Raw genomic sequence first — 16,979 nt, 5'->3', positions numbered from 1 at the left:
AATGGGTGGGGGGTCTTTTTAGGGAGTCAATTTCTTTATATTTTCTTTTTAGTTTGTGGGCTTTCCAAGTACGGATTATTTCTTGTGGGAGAGGTTGTAGAGCAAATTTTTTTCAGACCGTGAAACTAATTTTACCCCTTATGATTTTTTTTATTTATTTGTGGGTGATCAAGTGCTGGAATTAATTGTCCAGTACAAAATCCCACATCCACAATTTTTTTTATTTTGACTGTTCTTATGACTATGTCCTGCCACATACAGCTGTTACATTCCTAATTCTGTACCGTGATACGGGCATGATCTTTTTTTTATTTGGAGGATCTCTAATAATCGAGCTGTTCCTTATCAATACACCATGGGCTTTGTTACAGTTCTTCTGGAAATACTTACATCATTTTGGGGAATAGTGATCCTTTACTGTTCCTATAGATGGTTTTGGACACTGTCCCTTTATATATTCTGTAGGTGATTGGTTGTTTTGTGCACATAGCGGTTCCTATCTTGCCGGGCAGGGGCCTGTTATGGTGTACCGCTTCACTTGGCACATTCGTCCCTCTTAAGGATTGATGGAGCTAAAGAGACGTTGTACAACCAGTCACTGAAAAAAAACAACCTTGTCATGGCAGCCCTGCAGGTGTTCTTCTATCTAGTGAACAGACTCGAGTTTGCCACATAGTTGGATACATTTTCCTCCATTTGTTTTAAGATATTGCCCGTCACTCCAGTACAGTTTATTTTTTCCTCTCTGACTGATTTTATATTAGGCCAGAATTCTGTCCACAATGACATCATAATGGCACCAACTGCTTCTTCAGCAAGACATAGTCATAAGTACAGGCAAATACGTCTATAGCAACATGTATCCAACATGTATCCATAGCAACATGTATCCATGTTGTATCCATAGCAACATGTATCCATTATGAATACACGGCTTCACTTCTCTTCTGTATGCCGCACAAATTTATTAATGTGGCATATTTCTAACAAAATAACCTTCTACCACGTCTCCTCTATTTCATGTGGAAACCTTCTACCACGTCTCCTCTATTTCATGTGGAAACATAATAAGAGTTTGAAGAAAACATTATATACCCATAGTGTCTGAAATAATACCCATTATTTCCTCCTTTAAAAATTTTTGGTCCGTATGCTCACTACACCACTAGATGAATACCATTTAGGGGTTTAGTTTTTAAAATTTTTTGTTCAGGCAGCTCAATGCCTCTAAATGCATGATATGGGGCCTAGAATTTATTCAATTGTGCCCTGAAAGCCAAAGGGTGCGCCCTCTCTTTTTGGCCCAGCCACACATCTAATAAGCAGATTGGGGCAACAATGGGAGTATTTTTGAAAACAGGAGAAACCGGGTGATAGATTTTGGGGTGTGTTTCTTCATTCTCATGGTCGCTTTACAAAGAAATCGGTCTTCAAACTGACACTTTTATGAAAAATGTGAAATTTAATTTTTTTTCACCTGCTATTTATTAAATTTAGCAAAAAACTGTGGGGTCAAAATACTTACTATACCCCTAGATAAATACCTTAAGGGGTCTAGTTTTCTAAATGGGGTCGTTTATGGGGAGTTTCTATCGTTCTGGTAGTTAAAAACCTCTCCAAATGTACAGTGGAGTCTAAAACATTTTCAAGCAAAATATGAGTCCTGAAAGCCTCCGTGTGCTCCCTCCCTTTCGGGCCCTGCCGTGTGTCCAGGCAATGCATTAGGGTCACAATGGGGGCATTTTTGAAAACAGGAGAAACAGGGTGATAGATTTTGGGGTGTGTTTCTTCATTCTCATGATCGCTTTACAAAGAAATCGGTCTTCAAAGTGATACTTTTATATAAAAAGTGATTTATTTTTTTTAATTTCACCTGCTATGCATTAAATTTAGCAAAAAACTGTGGGGTCAAAATACTCACTACACCCCTAGATAAATACCTTAAGGGGTCTAGTTTTCTAAATGGGGTCGTTTATGGGGAGTTTCTACCGTTCTGGTAGTTCAAAACCTCTCCAAATGTACAGTGGGGTCTAAAATATTTTCAAGCAAAATATGAGTCCTGAAAGCCTCCGGGTGCTCCCTCCCTTTCGGGCCCTGCCGTGTGTCCAGGCAACGCATTAGGGTCACAATGGGGGCATTTTTGAAAACAGGAGAAACAGGGTGATAGATTTTGGGGTGTGTTTCTTCATTCTTATGTTCGCATTTACAAAGAAATCGGTCTTCAAAGTGAAAAAAGTGAAATCATATTTTTTTATGCCTGCTTTGCATGAATTCTTACCAAAAAACTGTGGGATCAAAATACTTACTATACCCCTAGATAAATACCTTAAGGGGTCTAGTTTTCTAAATGGGGTCGTTTATGGGGAGTTTCTATCGTTCTGGTAGTTAAAAACCTCTCCAAATGTACAGTGGAGTCTAAAACATTTTCACGCAAAATATGAGTCCTGAAAACCTCCGTGTGCTCCCTCCCTTTCGGGCCCTGCCGTGTGTCCAGGCAATGCATTAGGGTCACAATGGGGGCATTTTTGAAAACAGGAGAAACAGGGTGATAGATTTTGGGGTGTGTTTCTTCATTCTCATGGTCGCTTTACAAAGAAATCGGTCTTCAAAGTGATACTTTTATATAAAAAGTGTTTTTTTTTTAAATTTCACCTGCTATGCATTAAATTTAGCAAAAAACTGTGGGGTCAAAATACTCACTACACCCCTAGATAAAAACCTTAATGGGTCTAGTTTTCTAAAAGGGGTCGTTTATGGGGAGTTTCTATCGTTCTGGTAGTTCAAATCCTCTCCAAATGTACAGTGGGGTCTAAAACATTTTCAAGCAAAATATGAGTCCTGAAAGCCTCCGGGTGCTCCCTCCCTTTCGGGCCCTTCCGTGTGTCCAGGCAATGCATTAGGGTCACAATGGGGGCATTTTTGAAAACAGGAGAAACAGGGTGATAGATTTTGGGGTGTGTTTCTTCATTCTCATGATCGCTTTACAAAGAAATCGGTCTTCAAAGTGATACTTTTATATAAAAAGTGATTTATTTTTTTTAATTTCACCTGCTATGCATTAAATTTAGCAAAAAACTGTGGGGTCAAAATACTCACTACACCCCTAGATAAATACCTTAAGGGGTCTAGTTTTCTAAATGGGGTCGTTTATGGGGAGTTTCTACCGTTCTGGTAGTTCAAAACCTCTCCAAATGTACAGTGGGGTCTAAAACATTTTCAAGCAAAATATGAGTCCTGAAAGCCTCCGGGTGCTCCCTCCCTTTCGGGCCCTGCCGTGTGTCCAGGCAACGCATTAGGGTCACAATGGGGGCATTTTTGAAAACAGGAGGAACAGGGTGATAGATTTTGGGGTGTGTTTCTTCATTCTTATGGTCGCTTTACAAAGAAATCGGTCTTCAAACTGACACTTTTATGAAAAATGTGAAATTTAATTTTTTTTCACCTGCTATTTATTAAATTTAGCAAAAAACTGTGGGGTCAAAATACTTACTATACCCCTAGATAAATACCTTAAGGGGTCTAGTTTTCTAAATGGGGTCGTTTATGGGGAGTTTCTATCGTTCTGGTAGTTAAAAACCTCTCCAAATGTACAGTGGGGTCTAAAACATTTTCAAGCAAAATATGAGTCCTGAAAGCCTCCGGGTGCTCCCTCCCTTTCGGGCCCTGCCGTGTTTCCAGGCAACGCATTAGGGTCACAATGGGGGCATTTTTGAAAACAGGAGAAACAGGGTGATAGATTTTGGGGTGTGTTTCTTCATTCTCATGGTCGCTTTACAAAGAAATCGGTCTTCAAAGTGATACTTTTATATAAAAAGTGTTGTTTTTTTTTAAATTTCACCTGCTATGCATTAAACTTAGCAAAAAACTGTGGGCTCAAAATACTCACTACACCCCTAGATAAAAACCTTAATGGGTCTAGTTTTCTAAAAGGGGTCGTTTATGGGGAGTTTCTATCGTTCTGGTAGTTCAAATCCTCTCCAAATGTACAGTGGGGTCTAAAACATTTTCAAGCAAAATATGAGTCCTGAAAGCCTCCGGGTGCTCCCTCCCTTTCGGGCCCTGCCGTGTGTCCAGGCAATGCATTAGGGTCACAATGGGGGCATTTTTGAAAACAGGAGAAACAGGGTGATAGATTTTGGGGTGTGTTTCTTCATTCTCATGATCGCTTTACAAAGAAATCGGTCTTCAAAGTGATACTTTTATATAAAAAGTGATTTATTTTTTTTAATTTCACCTGCTATGCATTAAATTTAGCAAAAAACTGTGGGGTCAAAATACTTACTATACCCCTAGATAAATACCTTAAGGGGTCTAGTTTTCTAAATGGGGTCGTTTATGGGGAGTTTCTATCGTTCTGGTAGTTAAAAACCTCTCCAAATGTACAGTGGGGTCTAAAACATTTTCAAGCAAAATATGAGTCCTGAAAGCCTCCGGGTGCTCCCTCCCTTTCGGGCCCTGCCGTGTGTCCAGGCAACGCATTAGGGTCACAATGGGGGCATTTTTGAAAACAGGAGGAACAGGGTGATAGATTTTGGGGTGTGTTTCTTCATTCTTATGGTCGCTTTACAAAGAAATCGGTCTTCAAACTGACACTTTTATGAAAAATGTGAAATTTAATTTTTTTTCACCTGCTATTTATTAAATTTAGCAAAAAACTGTGGGGTCAAAATACTTACTATACCCCTAGATAAATACCTTAAGGGGTCTAGTTTTCTAAATGGGGTCGTTTATGGGGAGTTTCTATCGTTCTGGTAGTTAAAAACCTCTCCAAATGTACAGTGGAGTCTAAAACATTTTCACGCAAAATATGAGTCCTGAAAGCCTCCGTGTGCTCCCTCCCTTTCGGGCCCTGCCGTGTGTCCAGGCAATGCATTAGGGTCACAATGGGGGCATTTTTGAAAACAGGAGAAACAGGGTGATAGATTTTGGGGTGTGTTTCTTCATTCTCATGGTCGCTTTACAAAGAAATCGGTCTTCAAAGTGATACTTTTATATAAAAAGTGTTTTTTTTTTAAATTTCACCTGCTATGCATTAAATTTAGCAAAAAACTGTGGGGTCAAAATACTCACTACACCCCTAGATAAAAACCTTAATGGGTCTAGTTTTCTAAAAGGGGTCGTTTATGGGGAGTTTCTATCGTTCTGGTAGTTCAAATCCTCTCCAAATGTACAGTGGGGTCTAAAACATTTTCAAGCAAAATATGAGTCCTGAAAGCCTCCGGGTGCTCCCTCCCTTTCGGGCCCTTCCGTGTGTCCAGGCAATGCATTAGGGTCACAATGGGGGCATTTTTGAAAACAGGAGAAACAGGGTGATAGATTTTGGGGTGTGTTTCTTCATTCTCATGATCGCTTTACAAAGAAATCGGTCTTCAAAGTGATACTTTTATATAAAAAGTGTTTTGTTTTTTTTAATTTCACCTGCTATGCATTAAATTTAGCAAAAAACTGTGGGGTCAAAATACTCACTACACCCCTAGATAAATACCTTAAGGGGTCTAGTTTTCTAAATGGGGTCGTTTATGGGGAGTTTCTACCGTTCTGGTAGTTCAAAACCTCTCCAAATGTACAGTGGGGTCTAAAACATTTTCAAGCAAAATATGAGTCCTGAAAGCCTCCGGGTGCTCCCTCCCTTTCGGGCCCTGCCGTGTGTCCAGGCAACGCATTAGGGTCACAATGGGGGCATTTTTGAAAACAGGAGGAACAGGGTGATAGATTTTGGGGTGTGTTTCTTCATTCTTATGGTCGCTTTACAAAGAAATCGGTCTTCAAACTGACACTTTTATGAAAAATGTGAAATTTTATTTTTTTTCACCTATTTATTAAATTTAGCAAAAAACTGTGGGGTCAAAATACTTACTATACCCCTAGATAAATACCTTAAGGGGTCTAGTTTTCTAAATGGGGTCGTTTATGGGGAGTTTCTATCGTTCTGGTAGTTAAAAACCTCTCCAAATGTACAGTGGGGTCTAAAACATTTTCAAGCAAAATATGAGTCCTGAAAGCCTCCGGGTGCTCCCTCCCTTTCGGGCCCTGCCGTGTGTCCAGGCAACGCATTAGGGTCACAATGGGGGCATTTTTGAAAACAGGAGAAACAGGGTGATAGATTTTGGGGTGTGTTTCTTCATTCTTATGTTCGCGTTTACAAAGAAATCGGTCTTCAAAGTGATACTTTTATGAAAAAAGTGAAATCATATGTTTTTATGCCTGCTTTGCATGAATTCTTACAAAAAAACTGTGGGGTCAAAATATTTACAACACCTCTTAATAAATACCTTAAGGGGTGTAGTTTTCAAAATGGGGACACTTGTGGGGGTTTCCACCATTCTGACACATATGAGCCTCTGAAAACCTGGCTTGGTGCAGGAAAACAAAATGTACTTCAAAATTTATCAAAAGTCTTCTAAATTGCTCAAAAATTATTATTATTATTATTATTATTATTATTAAAGTGCTGCCAAAATAGAGTAAAGAGATGGAAATATATATTTAATTAACAAAATTGTACAGTATGTATGTACATATGTGATCTATTGCAGTTAAAAATAGGGAAAAATGATAATTTTTACAAAATTTCTTACATTTTTCTATTTTTTTAATTAATTTTCCACAAATCGTATCAGTCTACTTTTACCACTAAAATAAAGTACAACATTTGACGAAAAAACAATGTCAGAATTACTTGGATATTCAAAACTTTCACAGAGTTATTCTCTGATAAAGTTACACATACCAGATTTGACAAATTTGGCTTGGTCATTAAGGTCCAAACAAGCTTGGTCACTAAGGGGTTAATGATATAGAGGATGGGATTAATAGCACTATTTCTGTTTTTGCAGATGACACCAAGCTATGTAATATAGTTCAGACTATGGAAGATGTTTGTGAATTGCAAGCGGAACTGAGTATTTGGGAGTCCACTTGGCAAATGAGGTTTAATGTAGATAAATGTAAAGTTATGCACCTGGGTACGAACAACCCTATGTCCTAGGGGGAGCTACACTGGGGGAGTCACTTGTTGAGAAGGATCTGGGTGTACTTGTAAATCATAAACTAAATAACAGCATACAATGTCAATCAGCTGCTTCAAGGGCCAGCAAGATATTGTCGTGTATTAAAAGAGGCATGGACTCGTGGGACATTGATGTAATATTACCATTAGTGAGGCCTCATCTAGAATATGCAGTTCAGTTCTGGGCTCCAGTTCATAGAAAGGATGCCCTGAAGTTGGAAAAAATACAAAGAAGAGCAACGAAGCTAATAAGGGGCATGGAGAATCTAAGTTATGAGGAAAGATTAAAAGAACTAAACCTATCCAGCTGTCGTGGTCCATGTCGGTACCAACGACAGAATAAATGGTAGGTGGAGGAGCCTTAAGAATAATTTTAAAGAACTAGGCTACAAGCTGAAGGGAAGGACCTGCAAAGTAGTATTCTCAGGAATACTGCCTGTGCCATGCGCATCACAGGAAAGACAGCGGGAGCTCAGGGAGTTAAATGCATGGCTGAAGTCTTGGTGTAGAGGAGAAGGATTTGGGTTGACTTTTCATTGGGGTACAAACTGTATTCTGCAGATGATTTGCACCTAAATGGAAGGGGGTCCGCTGTGCTGGGGGAGAGAATTCTAGCTGGGGTGGTGGAGTATTTAAACTAGGGCTGAGGAGGGAGGTCAATGTAGAAAAAAAAGGGGTAGCCAGGTTAGAGAGGGGTCAGACTATATTGGTGGGGGGAGAAACAGAATGTGGGGAGAGGACTAGACCACAAGATAAGGAGATCCTTTCATTACAAAACAGCAGTGTAAATAAAAATGCCCAAATAATGTCAAATCACATTTGTGATAAAAGTGAAAAACTGACAGGCAAGTTAAAGAGGCTCTGTCACCAGATTTTGCAACCCCTATCTGCTATTGCAGCAGATAGGCGCTGCAATGTAGATTACAGTAACGTTTTTATTTTTAAAAAACGAGCATTTTTGGCCAAGTTATGACCATTTTTGTAATTATGCAAATGAGGCTTGCAAAAGTCCAAGTGGGTGTGTTTAAAAGTAAAAGTCCAAGTGGGCGTGTATTATGTGCGTACATCGGGGCGTTTTTAATACTTTCACTAGCTGGGCGCTCTGAAGAGAAGTAACATCCTCTTCTCTTCAGAACGCCCAGCTTCTGACAGTGCAGATCTGTGACGTCACTCACAGGTCCTGCATCGTGACGGCCACATCGGCACCAGAGGCTACAGTTGATTCTGCACTGTCAGAAGCTGGGCGTTCTGAAGAGAAGAGGATGTTACAGAGCGCCCAGCTAGTAAAAGTATTAAAAACGCCCCGATGTGCTCACCTAATACACGCCCACTTGGACTTTTACTTTTAAACACACCCACTTGGACTTTTGCAAGCCTCATTTGCATAATTACAAAAATGGTCATAACTTGGCCAAAAATGCTCGTTTTTTAAAAATAAAAACGTTACTGTAATCTACATTGCAGCGCCTATCTGCTGCAATAGCAGATAGGGGTTGCAAAATCTGGTGACAGAGCCTCTTTAAAGTGTATGTTCACAAATGCCAGAAGTCTAGCAAGCAAAATGGGGGAGCTGGAGGCCTTGATACTGGAAGAAAATATAGATATAGTTGGTGTTGCTGAAACATGGCTGGACTCTTCACATGACTGGGCTGTAAATCTACAGGGTTTTACACTTTTTCGGAAAGACAGGACAAATAGGAAAGGTGGTGGTGTATGTCTGTATGTGAGAAATGATATGAAGGCGAGTGTGAAAGAGACAATAGTGGGTGAATACTGTGAGGAGGTTGAAACCTTGTGGGTGGAACTAGAAAGGGAGGTAAACACTGAAAAAATTACTTTTGGTGTAATCTATAGACCCCCCAATATAACTGAGGAGATGGAAGTTCAGCTATATAAACAGATGGAGCGGGCTGCACAGGCAGGTACTGTAGTGATAATGGGAGATTTTAATTTCCGGGATATTAATTGGTGTCATGGTTCAGCTTCAACTGCAAAGGGGAGACATTTCCTCAACTTGTTGCAGGAAAATGTTATGGGCCAGTTTGTGGAAGACCCGGCTAGAGGTGAAGCTCTGTTGGATCTGGTCATTTCTAATAATGCAGATCTTGTTGGGAATGTCAATGTTCGTGAAAACCTCGGTAACAGTGATCATAATATAGTTACATTTTACCTATACTGTAAAAAACAAACGCAGGCTGGGAGGGCAAAAACATTTATTTTTAAGAAAGCCAAATTCCCCAGGATGAGGGCTGCAATTCAGGATATAGACTGAGAAGAACTAATGTCAAATAATGGTACAAATGATAAATGTGAGATTTTCAAATCTACTTTGAGTTATTATAGTGCAAAATTTATTCCTATAGGTAACAAGTATAAACGACTCAAATTAAACCCCACATGGCTTACACCTTCTGTGAAAGGGGCAATACATGACAAAAAAAGGGCATTTAAAAAATACAAATCTGAGGGTACATCTGCAGCCTTTGTAAAATATAAAGAGCTTAATAAAATCTGTAAAAAGGTAATAAAATTAGCAAAAATACAAAATGAAAGGCAGGTGGCCAGGGATAGTAAAACACATCCCAAATTCTTCAAGTATATAAATGCTAAAAAGCCAAGGTCTGAACATATAGGACCCCTAGATAATGGTAATGGGGAGTTGGTCACAGGGGATCAAGAGAAGACAGAGTTACTAAATGGGTTCTTTAGCTCTGTATATACAACTGAAGAAAGAGCAGCTGATGTAGCCGGTGGCAGTGATGTTAATATATCAGTTGATATACTGAATTGGATGAATGTAGATATGGTCCAAGCTAAATTAAATAAAATAAATGTGCACAAGGCCCCGGGACCAGATGGGTTACACCCTAGAATTCTTAAAGAGCTTAGTTCAGTTATTTCTGTCCCCCTTTTCATAATATTCAGAGAATCTCTAGTGACTGGTATAGTGCCAAGGGATTGGCGCAGCGCAAATGTGGAGCCGATTTTTAAAAAGGGCTCTAGGTCTTCCCCGGGTAATTATAGACCAGTAAGCTTAACATCCATCGTGGGGAAAATGTTTGAGGGGCTATTGAGGGACTATATATTATATACTATATTATGTGACAAAAAATAGTATTATAAGTGACAGCCAGCACGGTTTTACTAAGGACAGAAGTTGTCAAACTAACCTAATCTGTTTTTATGAAGAGGTAAGCAGAAGCCTAGACAGAGGGGCCGCTGTGGATTTAGTGTTTTTGGACTTTGCAAAGGCATTTGACACTGTCCCCCATAGACGCCTAATGGGTAAATTAAGGACTATAGGTTTAGAAAATATAGTTTGTAATTGGATTGAGAATTGGCTCAAGGACCGTATCCAGAGAGTTGTGGTCAATGATTCCTACTCTGAATGGTCCCCGGTAATAAGTGGTGTACCCCAGGGTTCAGTGCTGGGAGCACTATTATTCAACTTATTTATTAATGATATAGAGGATGGGATTAATAGCACTATTTCTATTTTTGCAGATGACACCAAGCTATGTAATATAGTTCAGTCTATGGAAGATGTTCATGAATTGCAGGCAGATTTAAACAAACTAAGTGTTTGGGCATCCACTTGGCAGATGAAGTTTAATGTAGATAAATGTAAAGTTATGCATCTGGGTACCAACAACCTGCATGCATCATATGTCCTAGGGCGGATTCACTTGTTGAGAAGGATCTGGGTGTACTTGTAAATCATAAACTCAATAACAGCATGCAGTGTCAATCAGCTGCTTCAAAGGCCAGCAGGATATTGTCTTGTATTAAAAGAGGCATGGACTCACGGGACAGGGATGTAATATTGCCACTTTACAAAGCATTAGTGAGCATTAGTTCAGTTCTGGGCTCCAGTTCATAGAAAGGATGCCCTGGAGTTGGAAAAAATACATAGAAGAGCAACGAAGCTAATTAGGGGCATGGAGAATTTAAGTTATGAGGAAAGATTAAAAGAATTAAACCTATTTAGCCTTGAAAAAAGACGACTAAGGGGGGACATCATTAACTTATATAAATATATTAATGGCACATACAAAAAATATGGTGAAATCCTGTTCCTTGTAAAACCCCCTCAAAAAACAAGGGGGCACTCCCTCCGTCTGGAGAAAAAAAGGTTCAACCTGCAGAGGCGACAAGCCTTCTTTACCGTGAGAACTGTGAATCTATGGAATAGCCTACCGCAGGAGCTGGTCACAGCAGGGACAGTAGATGGCTTTAAAAAAGGGTTAGATAATTTCCTAGAAAAAAAAAGTATTAACTCCTATGTGTAGAGATTTTTCCTTCCCTTTTCCCGTCCCTTGGTTGAACTTGATGGACATGTGTCTTTTTTCAACCGTACTATGTAACTATGTAACTATGTAACTATATGTATTAAGCCTTGAAAAAAGACGACTAAGGGGGGGCATGATTAACTTATATAAATATATTAATGGCACATACAAAAAATATGGTGCAATCCTGTTCCATGTAAAACCCCCTCAATAAACAAGGGTGCACTCCCTCCGTCTGGAAAAAGAAAGGTTCAACATGCAGAGGCAACTAGCCTTCTTTACTGTGAATCTATGGAATACTCTACCGCTGGAGCTGGTCACAGCAGGGACAGTAGATGGCTTTAGAAAAGGCTTAGATAATTTCCTAGAACAAAAAAATATTAGCTCCTTTGTGTAGATTTTTTTTTTACTTCCCTTTTCCCATCCCTTGGTTGAACTTGATGGACATGTGTCTTTTTTCAACCATACTAACTATGTAACTATGTAAAAACAGGACTTTGGACCACTGAGCAAGAGACCAGTCCTTTTTCTCCTTAGCCCAGGTAAGACGCTTCTGACATTGTCTCAAAGAATGTGACAGTTGTAGCCCATGTCCTGGATACGTCGGTGTGTGTGGTGGCTCGTGAAGCACTGACTCCAGCCGCAGTCCACTACTTGTGAGTCTCCCCCAGATTCTTGAATGGCCTTTACTTGACAATCCCTTCAAGGCTGCGGTTATCCCTGTTGCTTGTGCACCTTTATCTACCACACTTTTTTTCCTTCCTCTCAACTTTCTATTAATATGCTTGGATACAGCACTCTGTGAACAGCCAGCTTCTTTAGCAATGTCCTTTTGTGGCCTACCCTCCTTGTGGAGGGGTGTTAATTACAGCCTTCTGGATAACTGTTAAGTCAGCAGCCTTCCCCATGATTGTGTAGCCTACTGAACCAGACTGTTGGACCATTTAAAATCTTAGGAAACCGTTGCAGGTGTTTTGTGTTGATTCGCTGATTAGAGTGTGACGCCATGAGTCTACAATCTTCAACTTTTACCCAATATTCTAATTTTCTGAGGGACTAAATTTTGGGTAATTCATTAACTGTTAGCCATAATCTTCAACATTAAAAGAAAAATGCTGGAAACAGATCACTCTGTGTGTGTAATGAATCTATATAATATATTAGTTTCACGTTTTGAATTGAATTTCTGAAATAAATTAACTTTTTGATGATATTCTAATTCATTGAGAAGGACCTGTATAGATGTAATGGTCAGTCTCTGCTGACAGCAGCAGAATTAATATACTATCTATACTAGAGGGAAGCCTCTGCCGACCGCTATCCCACAATGTATTATGAGCTGATGGTATGTTAAAAACATTTAACAAAGCCACTGACATGTTTCACCGAGAAGGCGTCCTCATGGGTACAATGGGGCAACTCATAATAACATATTCATTTAACATTTTACATACGAGGGAAATTGCACCACAGTGTGCTTAAAGGTTCCTTTGATATTGGGAGATAAACTGAACTCTTCCAATCTGTAAAAAGTTATATTGCTCTATTTTCATCATGCAATTTTTAAGATATATTTTGAGTCCACTGTATGATGCTTGTTGTAGTCATAAAAGGCAACCTCAATCTCCCATGGTTTTTGTCTCCACAGGTTACGCTTCATACAGGCTTGGAGGTACCAACGAACTTCAGGCAGACCAAGGCAGTAACTAAGCTTTAATCAACTAACCTTTAAAACATTGAAGCCCCATTTCACAGGTTAATCTTTTATAACTGGATGTTAGCATTACATAACATAGCAGTCAACATTTGCTAAAAAATAAAAATAATAAAATCAGCAGGGAAGCAAGGTAAACAAGTGTCAAATTTGCGAAAAAAAACCTTGCTGTTTAAATGTCCTATTGTACATGAAATCATACAAAATCCAAATCTGCGTGTTTATTTGTTATTAAATCATCTTCAGACAGGGATTGAAATAAATAGATCTTGGGAATATATGTGTTCGGGGGGGGGGGGGGCACTTATTCCTTCCTCAGGATCATACTGCATAGTTGAATTTCTTCTTTATTTAGTCTTCATTTAGCTTTATGTTTTCTCTTTTATCATTATGATTTAATTAATTTAAAATCAGTATGATTGTTTTGCCATTTTTTGCTACACTTTTTCTACACATATTAATAGATTTTTTTGAACCTGACTTAATTTTGTCCAGTCCCTGAATGCTCATGTTTCTGACCGGTTAATTGTAATCAAGACATGTATAAGAGCATAAATTATTGGGTAAAACAAATGGTTATTGTAGTTTGTGATATGTATTGTATATGTGTATTTAAATGCAGCCTTTGGTGCTAAACTGTACTATGAAAGTCCATGTACTATGGTCTCTCTGTTGCCTGAAAGAGGAAGAATGATTCCAGGATATGGAGGAGCTGTACTGTCTGACAGGCATCATTGGATACAGGGTGATTTACTAGTGTGCAGCTGGCCACAGACTTTAGAGTTTTTATCAGCCTCATTGAGCAGATGCCCTGAACAACAAACTAAATGGCTGTTGACGTGTGCGGAAGTCAGCCAATGGCTCCATGCGTATACGAGTGCCTCCACTGATATAACCCGCCTGTCAAAAAGTGCACTTGCTTATTTTTGTGACTGGTCTATCATCATCAACCAGCAAGCTTAAGAACAGCCAATGCTATGCCATGAATGACTGAAAAATTCAACCTGTTCAGTTTATTTTGTGGCCAAAATCTGTTATGTGCTGGACTTTTTTGTGTGAAATATTTGGCCCAATTATTTGCTAAAAACTTTGAATAATTTGCTTCAGCCAATTTTCATCTATTGTCTATGGCCAGTTTAAGTCTTTACAGGGTTAATGAAAACTTTTCATGAACAATTTAAAGCAGTGAGTTGGGTTCATTAATGTGAGAGCTGTTTAAGTGCTAAGTACTTAGGATCTGTAAATATATACAGTATTTTAATATGCTCTTTGACTAAATCTGTGGACAGTTTCATGTATGTTATGAACATTATAATGTGCTCTCATGATTAATGTCAAGTTTATTTCATATAAATCATATTCTTTATGTAAATGGTTTCAGGATAAAAGCGCCAGATTTTCCTCATTTGCCTTTTTACAGAAATATTCATGTTGTATTGTCCTATAAACTGTACATCTTGAATGAAAAGGCTTAAAAAATAAATTAAAGTTTTTTTTTTCGATAAGTAAAACATTGATGACCTATCCTTAGCATTAAACAATAAAAAACGAAAAGAATAGTATCTGCTCACCAATGCTTGAGAGTGGAGTTTGGTTCAGGCATGTGGAAGGCAGGTGCAAGAAACTCAGGCAGTGGGCCGGGCCAGGTCGGATGCAGTCCAGACAAAAAGATAGGTGGTTCCAGCAGCTAAAAGAGTAATAAAATAAAAAACTTTTATTTAGAAAAACATGTTAATCACATGGACGTGTGCACCTATCTTTTTGTCTGGACTGTATCCTTAAAGAGGCTCTGTCACCAGATTTTGCAACCCCTATCTGCTATTGCAGCAGATAGGCGCTGCAATGTAGATTACAGTAACTTGTTTATTTTTTAAAAACGAGCATTTTTGGCCAAGTTATGACCATTTTTGTATTTATGCAAATGAGGCTTGCAAAAGTCCAAGTGGGCGTGTTTAAAGTAAAAGTCCAACTGGGCGTGTATTATGTGCGTACATCGGGGCGTTTTTACTACTTTTACTAGCTGGGCGTTCTGACGAGAAGTATCATCCACTTCTCTTCAGAACGCCCAGCTTCTGGCAGTGCAGACACAGCCGTGTTCTCGAGAGATCACGCTGTGACGTCACTCACTTCCTGCCCCAGGTCCTGCATCGTGTCGGCCACATCGGCACCAGAGGCTACAGTTGATTCTGCAGCAGCATCAGCGTTTGCAGGTAAGTAGCTACATCGACTTACCTGCAAACGCCGATGCTGCTGCAGAATCAACTGTAGCCTCTGGTGCCGATGTGTCCTCGCTCGTCCGACACGATGCAGAACCTGGGGCAGGAAGTGAGTGACGTCACAGCGTAATCTCTCGAGAACACGGCTGTGTCTGCACTGCCAGAAGCTGGGCGTTCTGAAGAGAAGTGGATGATACTTCTCGTCAGAACGCCCAGCTAGTAAAAGTAGTAAAAACGCCCCGATGTACGCACATAATACACGCCCAGTAAACACGCCCACTTGGACTTTTGCAAGCCTCATTTGCATAAATACAAAAATGATCATAACTTGGCCAAAAATGCTCGGTTTTTAAAAATAAAAACGTTACTGTAATCTACATTGCAGCGCCTATCTGCTGCAATAGCAGATAGGGGTTGCAAAATCTGGTGACAGAGCCTCTTTAAGATTGGCCATCAATGTTTGATCATTCCGGGACCAACCCCCAATACACCCGCTGTTCATCAGAATTAAAAAAATTAAGGGCGATCTATTTGTCATTCTTGTTAACGTACATTTTAAACGATTTGCCTATGGTCTAAAGGGGAATTCTAATGCCTGAGCAGTTTACATTTTAGAGTACCTTATATATGTTATCTGAGACTTAGATGAGGCCCTGCCACCCCCCCCCCTGACATGTATGTTTTAGTAAATGCTTCTATTCCCCATAATATAATGATTCTAGAGCATATTTTCTCAAAACTCTGCGTTGCACCGTTCCTCTGTTAATCTTCTTTCAAATTTATGAATAAATTGACAATTGAGTGTTAGGCTCTGTTCAAATAATTTTTTGGGGTGTACATAATAACACAGTATGCTACGCTATGTTTTCTGGCAAAACAACAGACACTATGACAGAGACCCTACGGAATCCATTAAGTCAAGGGGTTCCAGCGGCACCATTAATTTCCATCATGCGATTTATCCGGCGGCCCTGTTTTCTCATTCTTCTGCTTCTATGATGGAGTAGATCAACAGAAAACCCTAACACAGAACCAGTTGGGGGGGAGTCCCCACACAGTCTGACACCGTCCAATCAGTGCTCACAGTCTCAGACAGTGTAGGGACCCGCCCTTTTGGCAAGAGGAATGGTACAGATGTTTCCACCTTTGGGATCAGTTTGTTGCAGGCAGTAAATTCTGCCTGGGAAAATCAGATCCATTTTTTTTAAGTGGTTTTGCACCACACGCATTTATTGAGGTTTTTTGATGCATTTTTTTATGCATTTTTTTTACCACTTTTTTCAACAGGCAAAGACCTGAGAAAAAACGGCCACAGCCGTTCGCGTCAGTTTTTTCTGTCTCCTATTTATTTCAATAGGGTTTTTGAGGCGGAAAACGCCTCAAGAAAGGTCATGTCCCTTTTTTTGCCGCGAGCAGTCAAAAAATGCTCAGGAAAAAAAATGCCTCTGACTCCCATTGAAATCAATGTAAGAAGATTTGGGGGCGTATTTTGGCACTCATTCAGATGTGTTTTCCACGTCAAAATCAGGGCCCAAAAATTGTGTGAACTGGGCCCAACTGTTCTTCAACAATTTGCCATGATACCAATTCAATATAATCTCGTGCCACCCAGTAAATAAACGAACTAATTTTTTAACATGGGAGGCTATTGGCGATGGATGGGCGACGTATGACACCCATTAAAAAGCATCAGTCACAGATATCTGGTTAAAAAAAATGTAGACGTTAGACGTATGCGCTTTTTTAACATT

The 16,979-nt window shown here is 39.5% G+C and overlaps 1 protein-coding gene across 2 annotated transcripts in view; it reads left to right on the top strand.

The window, feature by feature from the left end:
• TRIM67 (tripartite motif containing 67) overlaps positions 1 to 14,582 on the top strand; it is a 193,666-nt gene extending 179,084 nt beyond the window's left edge. For both annotated transcript variants that reach the window (XM_075862704.1, XM_075862703.1), the window contains exon 10: positions 12,947 to 14,582. In XM_075862704.1, the coding sequence (XP_075718819.1) occupies positions 12,947 to 13,015 (69 nt within the window). In that variant the 3' untranslated portion in view covers positions 13,016 to 14,582. The remainder of the gene's footprint in view (positions 1 to 12,946) is intronic.
• Positions 14,583 to 16,979: the final 2,397 nt, after the last annotated feature.

The sequence above is a fragment of the Rhinoderma darwinii genome, chromosome 4, assembly GCF_050947455.1.
Source record: "Rhinoderma darwinii isolate aRhiDar2 chromosome 4, aRhiDar2.hap1, whole genome shotgun sequence".
In the NCBI taxonomy this organism is placed as follows: Eukaryota; Metazoa; Chordata; class Amphibia; order Anura; family Rhinodermatidae; genus Rhinoderma; species Rhinoderma darwinii.
This window is presented reverse-complemented; position numbering and strand designations above follow the sequence as displayed.